Source organism: Corvus hawaiiensis, chromosome 9 (genome assembly GCF_020740725.1).
Source record: "Corvus hawaiiensis isolate bCorHaw1 chromosome 9, bCorHaw1.pri.cur, whole genome shotgun sequence".
Classification (NCBI taxonomy): Eukaryota; Metazoa; Chordata; class Aves; order Passeriformes; family Corvidae; genus Corvus; species Corvus hawaiiensis.
Genome location: NC_063221.1, coordinates 850207 through 866964, shown reverse-complemented (window position 1 = coordinate 866964; position 16758 = coordinate 850207). Strand labels below are relative to the sequence as shown.

Here is a 16758-nt window from a genome sequence, read left to right as displayed (position 1 = left end):
AGCTCCCATCACATAAAAGGAGATACTTCAAGCCAAGCTGGCAGCACTGTCATGCCTCAATTATCAAAACATACTGGACATAGATAAAAGTGATCTTTGGTTTCAGAGTGAGAAACATATGGAGGAAGAGCTCTCCACACACTTCATCTCTCGCAAACAGATTCACTTTGCAACAAGATTAAGTGCTGATATGATACAGGGGTTGAAGTGGTGGGTCTTTGCCTAGAAGAGGTGCTTCCTGGCTAGCTCGATATAAAAATCCAAGGGAAGACAAGGTTTGGGGTTTTGGTGTCACTGAATTCTAACTGGTAAAAGGAGAGAGACAAATTGATCTCAATTGATTCAGTTCCACCAATGTATGAAGAATTCAAGACATTGTCTGTCTACCTGAACATTACAAGGAGATAGCTGTGCTAAGATTTTAGACAAATTGCCTGTCTTCTGTTTCCCTGGTACCAGTTGTCCCCTCCCTTTGTTATTAATGCAATCAAACAGAGGTGTCCTTCAGCCCATTTCTTTGCTCAGATGTCAGTGACACATTTCTCCCATTGTCAACATAATGCAGTGCTTCTCTATTTCTTCCTCAACTAATTTCTGGTGAATCCAGTCTGAAATAAATGAAGCTTAAACTCCCAAGCCTTCCTTTGAAAATCTTCATTCGTTCCTTGAAAGCAAGATGCATAAATCTCTTCATAGATCAAAGTGTAGACTGTGACTGAGCCATCTACAGAAGCATTTGCTGTTTTAAGAGAGAATTTCCAAGTAGATGAAGTATTGATCATGTTCAGTACAATACTGTTAACCTAACAGTCTGGCTCTCATTGCCTCTAAGATTTTCACAGAACTCTGTCAGGAAGGCAATTCTGGCAAGTGCAGGCAGCAAAATGCTGCAGGGTTTTAAATGCATTTAAAATACACTTTAGGGTGAGGAACCCATGTGAGCACAACAGAGCTGGACCCAAGAGCTGTTAAAAGGTACAACAGATGTATCTCGTCACATGTACTGGGAATGGTCAGAAGCACAGGACCAGTCACAGCTCAAGTCTGACTTCTTTAAATGTGCCCTCTGGGTGAGGAACCAAAACCCAACAGCACAACAGATAAGGAAAAAACCACTTTCCTGAAGAGAGGTTTTAATGTAATTAAAATTAAACACAAAAAGGTTTTTAGAACAAAAAAATTACAAATGTAACCCTCTTGCTAAATCCTCAATACTGTATCAAAGAGTCTGTTCCCTTAATTCCCAAAGATTTGCTCAGCTCCTACAGAGCCAGTCAGCTTTGCAAATGCAACTGTGTAGAATCAAGCAGAGAGCAGCAGCTGTAAATGCTCTGTATCACATACCTCTTTCCATCGAGTACTGAAGCTCCAATCTCTCTTCCTCTGAATGCTGCCTACAGTGGACAGCAACTACTCCCACAATGCCAGCCTTAGGGAAAGGAGGGCTATGAAGGGACACAGATTTCGAAGGTAACTGGGAAACTGTAGATCAAAAGTCTGTTTGACATTCTTCTTCTGTCCTGGCAAGTTCCAGTAAACCTCTCCACAGTGTGAAGGGTGAGGAGGATTAGGTCACCCAGTCCTGCTCCAGGAAAGGTGGGATGGCCAAACACATGACAGCTTACAGCAAGTCATTTAGCACTTTTTTAAATCGGTACTTTAGGAGAGAAGTTGCTTAATGGGGATTACACTTCAACAGAATTCCGGAGGAGTCGTTACTAATGGCCACATCAAAGCCAGATATTATCTACTTCTAAGCAAATCACATGGGTAGGTATTTACTCACAGTGTTAACACAAACATTTGAAGTAAGAGCTCTTCCGCAAAAAGGCTACTTGAGAAATCATGGCTCAGCCCATCCCTGAAGAAGCCAGAAATGCCCACACTCACGAAGTCTAGCTGGAGAGAGGTTTATTTTGCAGATGTAAAGCACTAACTGATCAGACCTTTGAGCTAACGTGGTACAAATGTCCAAGCTGCTTTCCCAGTGACATAATTACATCTTCTTAGAAGCCTTACAGTACTAGGTACTCTCCTTAGACCCAGCACCTGGATCAATGACTACATTGAACTGTTTCTCAGCTGCCTTTTTGAAATTTATTTTTAGCCTTTTTAGTTAGAGGGAAGACATGGAAGGAGAGGGTAGAGATTAACTCACTGACTAGTAACCTCAGGAGAGAAAGAAAATGTCAATCTAATAGCCCAAATCTGAGTTGGTGTCACATCTTGAGGCCCAAACATTTTTGCAAGTGCCTTGGACAGGCAGCACTGCTTACCTTGTGGAGGATATTCGGAGGGCAGAGCTCCCCAGGTGAGCTGATACAGCTTCAGTTTCCAGTACATGAGTTTAATTTTTTAATGGAATCCCAAAACGCTTGTTAGCACAGACGCGATTTCTCAGTTCCATCCACCCACACCGAATATGCAGCAACTGCCAAGGCTACACAGTACTTCTGTTTTAAAAAAAATTCTCCAGCTAAAAATAAATCACAAAACTGTCAACCTCATTTGTCAGCAACCAATATGCTGTTCAAACCATCATCCACAGCCATTTTCTTCAAGAAGGGGGCTCCTTTTTAGAATATTTACTTCATTTGACTAAAATACCCTTGTGATCTTGCCTCCTTTGAAATACATTTGTCTTAGAAAATAAACAAGCGTTTCCTTTCCTTCAAGAAAAGCCGAGCTTTAGCATGAATACTTGCCCCAAAATTGCATGCCGTGCTGCTAAGTTCAGAACCAGGGAACACTCCTAACGTGGAAAGCCCCTGCCATCCAGCTGAGCCCTGTTTAGTTGTCTTATGCCTTCTCAGCCCTCTGGGCTGATTCCCTTTGGGGGGCAGCGGGAACGTGAAGTCAGAGGAACGAATCCATGGCACTAAACTTAGCTCCGGCTGCGGAGCCACTTCCTGTTGGCGAAAGGCAGCCCCTTGTCATTGGCTCCAGTGAGCAGACAAGGGGCTCCATTCACCAGCGCCGGCCAACAGCTGCCCAGGAGCAGGGTAACTCGAGCCCCAGCCTCTCCAGAGGGAGCATTTTCAGGCTGTGTCACCACATTTGCTTTTCCAAATCTAACTGCAGTGTTTAGCCCTCGCGTGTCTGAATTCAGTATTAAGTCAAGAATGTATTCGCTGAAATAATGTCTCTGGAAAATCCTTTCTGGGTTATGGCAGAATTAATACAGCTTTGAAGGAAAAGAAGCTACTTTAAAACCGAGCATGTTCAATACTCCTAAAAGTACTTAAAGCTACAAAAGGGTCACTGTTTGACTTGCTGATGTAGAAATAAAATCAGTTTTGTTACAAAGAAATATAATGGCAAGCGAATGGACAAATTGTGAATAAGTTGAGCTGGATTGAAAATGTTTATATAATTTAGTAGGTTTGTAATGGATATTATTCAGTAGATCAGATATTTTAAGACAGAATAATAGAAGAAACCATATTTTTTTTTAATTACTTGAAGAGAGGTAAGACTAGCCAATGTATTAAACTTGATGGAATTTTATGCAGCTAAGATACAAACATGCATTTCATCTGTCTGCTGCTAAAGATGCTTTACATCTACAGCAAAGTTGGGGATTATCTTTTAGAAGTACAGTACTTTTTGATCACTAACATCAAAACTATAGAATATTTAAAGGATGTATGATAGGAAAAACAAGTCCTGCCCCTTGGATTTAGCAGAACACTTAAGAATGTCAAAAGCAAGTCAGCCAACTGACAACTGAGATTCTTCAGGCACACAACAACCGTCCTGGGTCACTTACAGCCCAGCGTCCTGCCTGAGGAAAGGGTCATCATATTATTCCAGAATACTGTCCAAGCCTCCAACATATTGTAGCTTGAGGTGTTTCTGAGCCAGAGCTCGTGTTGTTGCAGTTAAACTTCCTGACAGGCCTTATTTTGTCCAGTTGCTGTCCGAAGTATTGCAAACTAACCTCAGACATAAACAAAATCCTGCTGCCACGGCACCAAGAGCTCACAGCACCTTGCAGAACAAAGAGCGGGCTCTGGCTGGTTCTGGACAGGACACCTCCTAGTTTCACTTGATGGTCCTCAGTCCCTACAGGGCAAATCCCAAATGATCAGTACCTGTAGGTGCTTTCTCTGCTACTTGTGATTTTTATCAGCCCTTATCTCATTCTACCTCAGCCACCTCTCCTCCAAGCTGAAGAGTTTCTCTCAGGTCTGATGTTGTTGCCTTTGGGCACCTTTAAACATTCCTCCTTTGGGTTTTTCCAGCTCTACCACACATCCCTTCCCACAAGCAGATCAGAATTACATGCAGGATTCAAACCACGGCTTTGTACAGCGGCAGAACTACAGATTTTTCTATTCCTAATGCTCTGGTTTTTGGACTGTAACTATAAATGTTGTCATGATGTATCTTATTACAGCTCAGAGATTGATTCCTACTGTTACAGGGGGCAGCTCAGAACTTAACATCTGACATGCAAAGGCAGAACCATTTTCCTCTGTGTCCCACCTTCTACATGTTCACATTGAATCCTGCACTGCTTCTTCAACCTGCAAGCAAGTTTACCACTTGCCAGTTGCTTTCTTGTTCACGTCATTTGTCATAGCTGCTTTTAATTAAAAAAAAAAAAAACCCAAACAAACAGTTTAATTGAAGGGAAGTTAGAAAGCTGAGTAAATAACTTTACTCCTGCTTGAGAGTTGCTTCATTTCTAGACCCTATTCACTAAAAATAATTGAAGTCTTCTAACAAGTTACATACTACAACCAGTGGTTAGTCATGTATGGTCTGGTTAAATCAGCAGATATTGCTATCCTAAGGTGAGGAGCACTTAAAGACAAAAATTACCTTGCAAAGGAAACTAGAAGACTGCTGAACTAGAAGACTGGTCAAAGAAAGCAGAATTTGCTCTAGGGAGAAATAACCCAGGAGAAGGAAAACTTGACTTTGCCTGGATGCCAACAGAGCAAAAACATCCTGCAGATGATGTTTTTTCTACTAATTTGTTTTCAGAGCAGTAAAGAAAAGCAAACAAAGTACAGCAGTGTGGAAATGAGTGACTTAATTCCCCAGAAACATTAGGCCACATCTTTTGCCTGGGTTCATGATTGCCATTTCAAAAAGCAGAAATCGCATGGAAAATGCTTAGACTAACCTTCAATTTGGCTAGAAAGATCTGACTAGCAAGGACAGAATCTGGTCTATAGACAAACATACATCATAAGGGAGGTAGTTACAATTTCAGATTTATCTAACTACTTGTCAAAAGACAAATCCCCAAAAGAGCTGAGATCTGTTGCCAATATACAATGCTAACCTGAATATTAATGGTTTGTTTTTCCATACCACTGCCAACATCCCCTCCTTGTGCTGGGGAAATATGAAAGAGGAAAACAGTTGTTTGGATTTATCTAGGATCATAAAGGGCTGTGAGGCAATGCTAACTAAATGAAATCTTATTTTATTGATTTGGCACCACAACACCTGCTATTCACCTGGAATAAGAAGAGGCAGACAGTGTAAGGTACATTAAGAGCAAGGCTTTTCAAGACTGGATTATGAACTGTAATTTAACCACATGCAAAGATTAACAGTGATGGGGAAGGGACCAGTGCTGCCTTAACCCCCTCAAAATGAAGGTTCTCCAAACACAAAACCTCGGTAAGTATTCTTTTGGAGTAGTCAGTGATGAAGTTCAGTAGAATGCTACTCCCCTGATTTTAGCCGAATCGATTCCTCTTTTGTTCTGGTTTTCATCTGCTGCTTGGAGGTTTTTGAATAGAAATGCAAAATGGCAAAGGAAGTATCTGCTGTGTGCTAAAACAGATGCAGCAACTAGAAAAAGCAAAAAACATTATTTCATTTCTGTCACTTGCTTGCCACACAATTACTTGACTAATTTTTCCTGTTCAGAGAATAAAACAACAACTCAGTGTTGACACACTCAGGGAATAGGACCCACTGGTAGCTATTTAAGGAGCCTTCCTCCCACTCAATACCAGCATAGCTGTCTGAGACATCTCCCTGCTGCGAGTACGGGTGGCATGACTGGGATGCTCAGAGGATTGGTCAGGGTATTGTCAGCTGCTTTTAACTAGGGCCACTCAGCCTCTGCTACAGCTTCTGCCTTTGGGTGCCACCTCCCCCAGTGCTTAATTTAGTGTATTTACTATATATATATATTCTGAGGGAGGAAGGAAGAGGGAAAGGGCTGGAAATTCCCAGTGGGAGGTGTAACATTGCGGCTCACTCAGCAGTTCGTTTCCTCTTGCTCTGGAAAGCACTGGTTAGTTCCTAAATTGCATGCAACATCATTTTGTGTGGATTTTGCTGGGGACAGCACAGTGCCAATAAGGTCTCTGACAAAAGGACATTGCTACATTCTGTTTCATGGCAAGACTTTTGCCAGTTGTGCCATACAGCTGGCTCCAGGGAGCTATGTAAGACTGCTTCATCTAGGAGTGCTGTTTTATGAAATGTGAATTTTGAGCTGAAATTGGGACCCAAGTCTGGCTGTGCCAGCTTGCAGCATCCCCACATCTTCTGGTCTGAAAGGGCAAGAAAGGTCCCTTTCTCTTGTTCAATTAAGATACTTCATTTTTTCTAATTTGACAGAGTTCCACCTCATTCCTTCTTCCTCCCACTCCACAGAAAAACATTCCCAGTTGTTGCTGGCCTATATTGGCTGTCAGACAGCTGACTGCTTGGATTACACAGGGCTGTATTGTATCCCTGCAGGAACCAGCCACACAAAGTGCTTCCTTTGGGATCAGGGCTGACTACTGGGCTGTAGCAGCACACCAGGTGCTGTCTTGGAGTTGGAAATCCCAAGACAACAGGCAGTCCTCCATATGCTCCTCTCAAAACACTCTCTCTTGAGCCTCTCAGAGTACAAACCTACTCCAGCTACCCAAGCAACCAAAACTCGTGGTGATCTTGTACTCAGCTCTGACTTAGCCTCTTGCAGCAAAGGGATCCTGTCCTCTGTCTTTTGTCAAGGTACTGGAAATTAAAGGCACTCCAGAGCTTTTGGCAACTTGGGAGATCTTTCAGTTGCATTTCTACTATTAACAGCAGTCACCTATGGCAATCCTGTATTTTGAAGACATTTAAATGACCATAGTTCTCCTCAGTAGAGAAGTTAGAAAGCAGAACATTTACCATCCCATGTAGATCCTGTTTCCAGCCACGGGCTCCTCTGTCCCATCCTTATGGACACCTCTTATTTAGCACTATTACAAGACAGTCAGTTGCTGCCAGCTTCTGGAGAAGCTAAACTAAACCTGCCTTTCAGGGCATTTCTCTTTTGGAATTCCATCCTGCTGTGACGTGTTAGTTAACCTGCAAATTTCTTTGGAAAAAGTACCCTTGAGGCAAACTACACCTCAGCCCAAGAGCTGCTCCTTGGCAAGCCATGGAGCATCCAGAGGCAGATCCCATTAACTCCTGACTGAAAGCTGCTCTGCTTGAGGTTTCAAATGGGTTTTCAGCTTAGAAAGACTTAACAGAATCAGGAGCTAATTAATATTTGAAAGTTATTTGAAGGGTCTTTAGAATTAATGACATGTTTCCTGCTCATCCGAATCACTGCCAGAAACAGTCTCCTCACTACTTTCAAGCTACTTTAAGCACTTAAAAGTCAATATACCAGAGCTGCTGCTTAGAAGTAACAACCTCCTGGATAGGTTATAGAACTGAGCAAGTGCCAAAACTGTCAAAACAGCGACACAAGGAAATATGGACATGTTATAGCTTTGAGACCCAAGTCTCTTTAAGTCCAAAATAAACTGCACATGCATAACCATGTTAAATTTTTTAAAAGCCTGTATGGTCAGTCCCCGAAAAACTGACCCAAGAGCTGAAATCTGGAAGCACCCAGCACACTAAGTTCCTCCTGCAAGGATGCTGAAGTTCCAGCATGATGCATCAGCAGAGGTTGTGGGACCAACACCCCTTAAGGTCATGCCTTCATCATGAATAGTGCCCCAAAAGGGAAAACTTCTGAACAGCACCCAAATCAATGACTGATATGCAAAAAATGAGAGCCTGGAGAACATCCAGCAGGGACCTGCATAGAACAAGATTTTAATTTTTTTTTTTTTTCCATTAAAAAGATCAGTAAATTAAACATGCAGGGTCACACCTCGGGTTCTGACGCCAGAGACTGAGTAATGGCAAACATCAGATTGTTGTGATCAAACACAGCAAGTGGAATCAGCCCTCAGAAGCACTGACTAATCTGGGATGGCCTGTCCTCTTCCCGACAACATCAAACGTGACTGTTCAGTAAAACTTCTACATCTGAACTGGGTCTAATGAAAATGCAGTGAAAGATTACCAGGGTAAGAACTTCATTCCTAGTTACTAAAAAAACCAGACTAAGAGATTCACTGGCAGAACTAGACTCTTTGGGCCTCTTTTGACAAATTTCCATCCCTTCAGCCTTATTGCATTGCCATTCACATGACCAGGATACAAGTGGGCTATATCCTCTAAAAGCTTACTTCAAGATCAGGTATTTCCTAGATCAACTTATAACTGTCCCCCATCACAGGGAAAACAAAAAAAAACCAAAAAAAAAAAAAAAACAAAAAACAAAAAACAAAAAAAAAAAACAAAAAAAAAAACAAAAAAAAAAAAAAAAAACAAAAAAAAAACCCAAAAAAAACCACCAAAAAACCCAACAAAAACCAAAAGCTACTATTCTTACTTTGAAAACTCCTGGTGAATCTTTTGGAAATTATGTATTGTGAATACTGCAGGCAGATTATTTATAACAGACTTCATACCACTGGTATTGCTACTGTTGGCCTCGTTGAGGGGAAATCACTTTAGACACAAGAGATATGTGCTGCAGAAGCAGGGCTGAAACTAAATGACTCAAAATATATGGAGTCTAATGATTCTGTTTCAAAAACAAGGGTAGGGCATCCTACATAACAACAGGTAGAATAGAATAACAGGGACACCGACAGTCTTGGCTTTGTTTTTAGTGCGTGAAGGTGGCTGCTGTAATCTAAGACAAATACATAAAATACAGGTTGTTCCTTTAAACTGGCGAGGAAAAATAATCAGGTCGGGGTGTGGAGGTCTCAAACCAGTTTTAGTGGGAGCTTTGCCAATGTTGTAAGAGCAGTATATTATGTAAGGGTGGTACCCTCCTCTCAAAGAAAAAATACAACTGGAAAAATCAGTGTGTGCAAAAACATGTGTAACTTGGGCAGGGGAAAAGAGGAAGGAGAACTAAGAGCACCCTGGTAGGCCACAGAAAAACACTATGGTCCATATAAGCATTACTTATTTTTAGAGGGATGTGGGATGTGGCACTCACACAGGCTCAGACCACCAGAACTCCTCCCCTATAAAGACATTAGCATTACCCTGCGAACCTGAGCTGGGATATGGAGCCCTTACAACCACCACTAGAGAATTATGACAAGAAACACCTCCAACAACTCCTAACCCTAGTTAAGATTCATAAACAGAACCCTCTGCAGCTGTTGAGATTCATCTCCTGCTTTTGTCTGGAGCTCTGGGGTGGGGATCACTGTGGGGATCACAGACCCTGGCAGACACACGTGCTGACTGTGCAGCTGTCTCTGGAGGCACGCTCCAAGGACTCAGCCTGCCTCTTTGGAATGAGGTGTGCAGACACATTTTTTTCAGATTCAAAGTTGCATGAGAGCTACCATACAAAGCTGAGATGGCACACATGCCACCCGGTGATGTGCCTGTTCTTTTCGTCAAGAGGCAGTCAGGAAACAGCAGCATGAGTATTTCATCCCAAACTGTGAGGTCTTCCTAAATCTGGATCATTGCTTTCCAGATCTGTGACAAGAGGCAATGATGTTTTTCCACTGAGGATATGAATTCTAGTAAGATTTATTTCTAAGCCCTCTAGTAGGTAACCATCTCCCCTGCTCAGGTAACTAAACAGTGAGATCCACAATTTTTATTAGCAATTAAAGGATGGAAGAGCAAGAGGACGTATCAAATCCCAGACTTCTGCTGAGGACGTATCTGCCTTGTGGGTGACTCCCCTCACTGCTGCTAACCATGCTCTACCCAGCAGTAAATGCCTATTCTCAGACACATTAATTTCACAGCCTACACAACATTCTCAGTCAGGGCATGCTAATATTATGACTTGATACTACACAGGATATTTTTGTAGTACTTGATGTATCGAGTGTCTTGCAGTTTTGGTATTTTATTCATTTGACAGCCCTACAGAGTAGTAGGATAAACTTGTGCTATGAAGAAGGTCTAAAGAAAAGCAAAAGTCATTTCCTAAATATTTGGAAGCTAGGGCAGAACAGGACTCAAACTGGTGTTGATCAGTGATCCTGCCTAAAGCGCAATACTCAGAGCTTTCATTACAAAACTCTCACGGCATCTAATAAATGACACTTTCAATCAAAGTCATACAAGACTCTGAAAACAGCTACTGTCCCAACTACTGATGTTCTCTGAATAAAAATTCCTACTCTTACGCTAATGAAGTAGGATTAAAATAAACAGCTTTGAGTTCAAGCATCAAAAAAGGCAAAAACCACCTCTCATAGGGCAAAGCATACTAGAAAGTCTCTACAGTCCAACTTGGAAAAGAGAGCATGGGCCTGTGGACAGGGTGCTTCATCCACAGCTCTGCTAGAGTCCTGTAGCATAAACCCTCTTGTGTGCTCATGCCTCACTTATTTGTATGACAAAACAGTCTTCCTTTTATAAACTTATTACTCTGCCAGTGCAGAAAAAAAATCAGATTAAATAGCTAACTACCATGGAAAATAGTAGTTTTCCTAACTGCAGGGATTTTTACTCATGCCTATATATATATATATATAAAAATATATATGTGAGATGGTTCCTTCACAGGGAAAAACTGTTTTCCCCAATTCCTGCATGTCTGTATTCCTGGTTCTAGAGCTGGCATCCTTTGTCAGCAAAGGCAAAGAATTTGGGAACAAACTAAGAGCAAACAGTCAGCGGGAAAGACATTGTGCATCACCTGTCTCATTTTCAGAACAGATATGGCTCCAAATAAGACACCAGCTGAGTGAGAATGCTAAATGAGCTGAGGAAAGGAAATTGTTCTTCCTGCTTAGTCACCAGCACCAACTCCTTGACATTCAATTCTGTTTCCCCTTAAGCCTCAGACACCCTCATTTCACACAGTATTGTCCACGGAATGACAATTGTTCCCAACACACAGGACCATTATCTAATTTCTAAAAGCACCTGAGCAATCCTTGGAGTTGCAACCTTCACTTTGGAGTGCCATAACAGTTAATTCTATGTACTAAAGCCTACTTCTCTAGTAACAAACAGAGAGAGATGATGTTTGTGTAACAACTTTTATTAGGTTTCAAAAATCACAAGCCCACCTCCCTGCAGCTCAGGGGGTAGCCGTGTGATGAAGAGTGTTTTTCTGTGAGAGGAGAAACAGATGGGGGGATGTAACAAACCAGATGCCGAGACCTACGATCTCAACTCTGTAGCAAGTCAGGAAAGTTTGTGGGAGAATAAAAGGACGTCTACAGCACACCAGACACCATGCCCTTTGCTTTGGCATGACAGCAGGCAAGACAGGAAGTCTGCCTTGGTTGTATTTTAAACAGGTTTTCGTATCTCCTTTCTAGGAGTCTGTTTTAGGACTGATTAATGTGTTTCTTTCAACATGGCCTTTCACTGGCTTGTATATAAGGGAATGATAAGTGACTTTTAGAAAAATACAAATGCAGCCCAATTTAGTGTAACAATTACCCCACGGCTCAGCAGTCAATGGCTAACTCCACTGTGTGAGTGTCAGGTGATCTTATTTTTTGGTAATTACATGCCCTTAACACCAGGTTTGGGATCTCTCTGCAGAGATCCTGTCTCCCAGACAACAGCCCAAGTGCACGAATGCTTACTGCAATTCCCTTTGTATTGCTCTACTGCTAAACAGCCAAAGACACTACTCTACAGTTCTCTCTCTGTTGTTAATTCACCGTAGCTTCAGTCTCTTTATGGATTTTTGAGAGATAACATTGAGCAAAGAGCAGTGCTTTGAGCTTCCTTTTCAAGTCCAACAATTAACACAAACATTACCCTTCCCTTGGACCTATTACCATGCCACAAGTGTTTTGAAATACAGGCTAGAGCTACAACAAACACATTTCTCCAAAGCCTACAGGATGAGACAAGAGTGTATGACTGAACATTTAATTTAGCCTGCAGACAGCTTTCCTGTGTTTGTTTATGCCAAAATCAAATCTAAATAGCTCCATAAACCAAGCAAGCACTATTGCAATTTTACAGATGAGGAGTGCACAGAAGCAATGAGAAGTGACTCTTAATTTGAGTGCTCAGATTACCTAGCAAAAGTATCAGATTTAATGTCCTTCCATGCACGAAGGCTGTCTGCGTACTTGCACATAAACAAGTTGGGAAACTTCCCTTGCTGGCAGATGAAGTTAACTAGGATAGAGCCCAACAGAAACAAACAACTAAAAAGGAAGCAGTCCAGCTCTTAATGGCAAAAGCAAAATAAACATCTATTGTTACATCTTAATACAGCCACATCTGCCTTTTGCTGCGTAGTTCCTGCCTGCTTTCATAACCCAACACTTACTTAAAACACTGCCCTGTAACACAGTAATGTTAAATAACACACGGCACTTTTCCCAGTGGAAAAACCTTTTAGCAATGGATAAATGAAGGCATTGGAGCACCCTCTCGCGGCAGGCTGGAAAAAAGTGTTCGGCATGAGCAGCTGCAATCGATCCTTTTACCTTGTTAGCTGAAAATTATTTACAAGTATGAGCTGAAGGCCGTGAGTGCCCAGGCTCCGGAGGCACGGCAGCACCGGTGCCCTCTCCAGCTGGGCACGCAGGGTGCAGAGCCCGCTGGCCTCCCCAGCAGAACAAGGTGGGCTTTGTGCGGAGAGCAGCAGCTGCACGAAGCGGAAAGGCAGCCGAGAGAGGCTCCTCATGGCCAAGGGCTGCCCCTGCTCAGGAACAAAGCCCTCGTGGCACGCACAGCCTCAGCGCAGCTGAGAAGCAGCTGATGCACAGTAGAAAGCAGCCCAATGACCAGCACCTGGGGACACCATTCCCTCAGGTGGGACACAGCCAGACCAGCACCTGGGGACACCATTCCCTCAGGTGGGACACAGCCAGACCAGCACCTGGGACACCATTCCCTCAGGTGGGACACGGCCAGCACCTGGGGACACCATTCCCTCAGGTGGGACACAGCCAGACCAGCACCTGGGGACACCATTCCCTCAGGTGGGACACGGCCAGACCAGCACCTGGGGACACCATTCCCTCAGGTGGGACACAGCCAGCACCTGGGGACACCATTCCCTCAGGTGGGACACAGCCAGACCAGCACCTGGGGACACCATTCCCTCAGGTGGGACACGGCCAGACCAGCACCTGGGGACACCATTCCCTCAGGTGGGACACGGCCAGACCAGCACCTGGGGACACCATTCCCTCAGGTGGGACACAGCCAGACCAGCACCTGGGGACACCATTCCCTCAGGTGGGACACGGCCAGACCAGCACCTGGGGACACCATTCCCTCAGGTGGGACACAGCCAGCACCTGGGGACACCATTCCCTCAGGTGGGACACGGCCAGACCAGCACCTGGGGACACCATTCCCTCAGGTGGGACACGGCCAGCACCTGAGCCCCCACAGCCTGCAGTTATTATGTTGCCTTGAGCATTCCAGGTGCCACAGCCCCACAGGGAGTGTAAGCGCAGGGCTGAGTCCCCACCTGGGGTGGAGCAGGCACTGGGAGCCCAGCTGGGCATTATTCCAGAGCCAGGCTGCACCTAGGAGCAGTTCTAGGCTTTGCCACCAACCACTCGATGAGAAAAAGGTGTTTTATTTAGCAGAAATGCTTACATGGCACACAGAAAAGTCACTGCACCTCTGCTGTCACGGTGCAAGCTTGTGTGTGGATGGAAAGACACCTACCTAGAGTCTTGTTCAAATTTAGCTTAACCCTTTGACAACAAGGTAGATGGAAGCTATACAGACATAGTCACACCAAAATAAGAATTCGAATTTCTGCACGAGACTACAGACCACCTCAGCTTTGACAGATGTAAGCCCTGTGGCCTATTTCACCCTTTCAAAGCACATCTGTATTTTTAACTGAATGCAAGAATTTCTACACAAACAGTGAGTCTGATTTAGAGGACAACGCCTTCTTTACATATATTTTACCCCTAAAGAATTCAAATATACTTATTTGTGATGACCTAGAAGTGAGAACATTCTCTAACTAAATGGATGTAACAAGGGTTAAACCTGCTAGATTTCTGTCTCACAGGATAGCTATGGCAGGCCAGGCCACTCCAGTCATCATCTGTGCACATACTGAGTTTGCAAATCAATCCCAAGGCATGTAATGCACCTCTGTAAGAAAAAAAAATATGAAAAATGGGCTTGATGTTCTTCTGTAGTTTGATATCAGAATCCAATTTATTAGATTAGTAAAAAAAAAAAAAAAATCCTAGTTTCTTCTAACATGAAAAATCAGCTCCTTCCCCACATCTATGTTACAAACCTTATATCCACAGGGTTTTTTAAGATCTTGAATTTTTAAAAAAGACTAAATATAACTTGAAACACCAGCACTACAAAACACTACCATTTTCCTATTTATTCTAAGGATCTTCTGTAGATAAAGCCTTTTTAATCTCATAAAGTACCTCTGCTTTCTCTGTTTGTTCTTGGGATTAAAAATAAAAACAAACCAAAAAACCCAACATAAATCAAAATTATGTAAACCCAACAAACATAACCCCAAACAATGAGCATACAATTGATGACTAGTGAAAGAGTATTTCGCTGTGCTTCACTGAGTAATTAGGCCAGAGCACAGGTTTCACACTGGTATTGATTACATGAGCTCTGTTCATCCCTCCCCAAGCTTAGGCATCTCCCTGCCTCAGAAAGAGATAACAAAACCTCCCCAAACCCCCCTCATCTTCCGAGGCAGGAGAGAGCACAGGAATCCTCTGGGGCCTGCAGAGAGGTGGCTCTCACTATTTAGATATGTTACTGCCACAAATGATAAAGCTCATCAGGCGTACTCGATGGCCATCCAAGTCAGTGAAAAGCAGGCTTCAAAACAAACCAAAATTGAGTGATACCATCACAAAATGATCAAAGAAATCACTTTCAGAGCACCTGTTCAAGGTCTCACCTCTGCCCCAGCCTTTATGCCTTGATCAGGTTGCCACTGTGAGAGCAACTTTACCAAAACCCCACTTATTAAAATCAACAGTATTCCAAAGAGCACACACAGGACACTCAGCAATTTACAGTTCAAGTTTTAAAAACTTGCTATTTTAACTTTAGTATCTAGGAACTGAGCCTGAGAGCTGCCACCTATTAGACTGAATTTTTTTGTCAGTTTATAGGTGAAAAAACTTAATTTACAAGAGAAAATGAACCACAAATCAGCTCTCAGACAATGGATGCTGTTTTTTTTTTCACTTGTGCTGAAGGGAATGGTGAACACAGAAAAAGCCTTACAATTCAAACCTGTCTTTTAAGAAAAAACTGCATTAAACACAAGCATTAAGTCTATGTTTATGCAAACCAGCTCAGGCCTGTTATAACCTTGAGTTCTGCTGCACCCAGTGACCTAATGGAGGAAGGAAGCTATGTCACTATTCAGAACATCTTCAAGGTTATTCAGATTTCTTAGAGTCCATTTCCTTCTTCCTAGATGACCCAATTTGTATCAGTTTTTAAAGGATTTGCATAAACAGGCTTTTTTACTGCTAAACAGTCACTATACTTTCATTAATTGGCCAGTTTTGACAGATTGCTGGGTGGGAAACAACACTTTAAAATTTCTTCTTTTTAAAACCCTTCAAGGGTAATCTACATAATCTTTCCAGCTTCCTCCTATTATTAAGCAATTTTCAGAAATACCAGTGTAGCTGTACCTTGTCTCTACTTCTGCTCTTGGCTTTCCTAAGCAGCAACACAAAATTGATATTCTCATCAGCCCTGCAGCCTCCCACGGGGTTTTGAATAGCAGCAGCAGAACTGAACAGTCTTGTTAACTCTGTGACACTGCTGGTTAGCAAAACCAACCCTGAGCAGCAAAGGCTTGGAAATAATCTCGACAAACTGAGCTGACCCTGCAAGCTAAGGAAGGCCTCATTGTATCAATTTACACTCCAGCTTGGGTTTGAAGGGCTACCTTCACAATGCAGGGGCTATGAAATTAGAACGTACAAATATTTTGGGGTTTTGTCTTAGAAAACAGATCTGTGCTCCACAGACACCTTTTAGACCCCTGATATTCAGGGTTAATGTGGGAGGTAATACCAATCTACTTGGAAATGACAATATTTAAACAAGGTCCTACCCCAGGCCATGTTGGGGCGTACACAGATTTGTGATGGGGGAATGTCTCTTCACTTTGCAATTCCTGTATGTTTTGGTGTGTTTACTGAGGCACACTACTCTCTGCAGCTAACTTTTGGAAAAAATATGAGTCTAATGGAACACAGAATCTGAAAAACAGGAACACTTCATGATCTATGCTACGTGCTACAATATGTATAATATTCATATAATTTAGCCACTATTCACACAATTCTTTCAATCAGAAACATGCTGATACCTGTTGCCAAATTAGCCATGGTGCTGATCTTAGCTGAGATGACAACAAATAGGAATAGCCAAGACATGCCTGATGCTTTGTTGTTGGGATTATCATAAAAGAAACAAAGGAGAAGTGAACAGGGAAGTGTACAG

The 16758-nt window shown here is 42.7% G+C and overlaps 1 protein-coding gene across 3 annotated transcripts in view; it reads right to left on the bottom strand.

Annotated features, from left to right (window-relative positions):
• The window catches only part of ABL2 (ABL proto-oncogene 2, non-receptor tyrosine kinase), a 46262-nt gene that overhangs the window by 22422 nt on the left and 7082 nt on the right, over positions 1 to 16758 (bottom strand). Inside the window, exon 1 of one of the 3 annotated variants that reach the window (XM_048312609.1) lies at positions 2277 to 2397. The exons of 1 other annotated variant lie outside the window; for it this stretch is intronic. In XM_048312609.1, coding sequence (XP_048168566.1) covers positions 2277 to 2343 — 67 coding nt within the window. In that variant the 5' untranslated portion in view covers positions 2344 to 2397. Of the gene's footprint in view, positions 1 to 1344; positions 1474 to 2276; positions 2398 to 16758 lie in introns of those variants that run through there. One more of the 3 variants, XM_048312610.1, reaches the window with a different exon arrangement.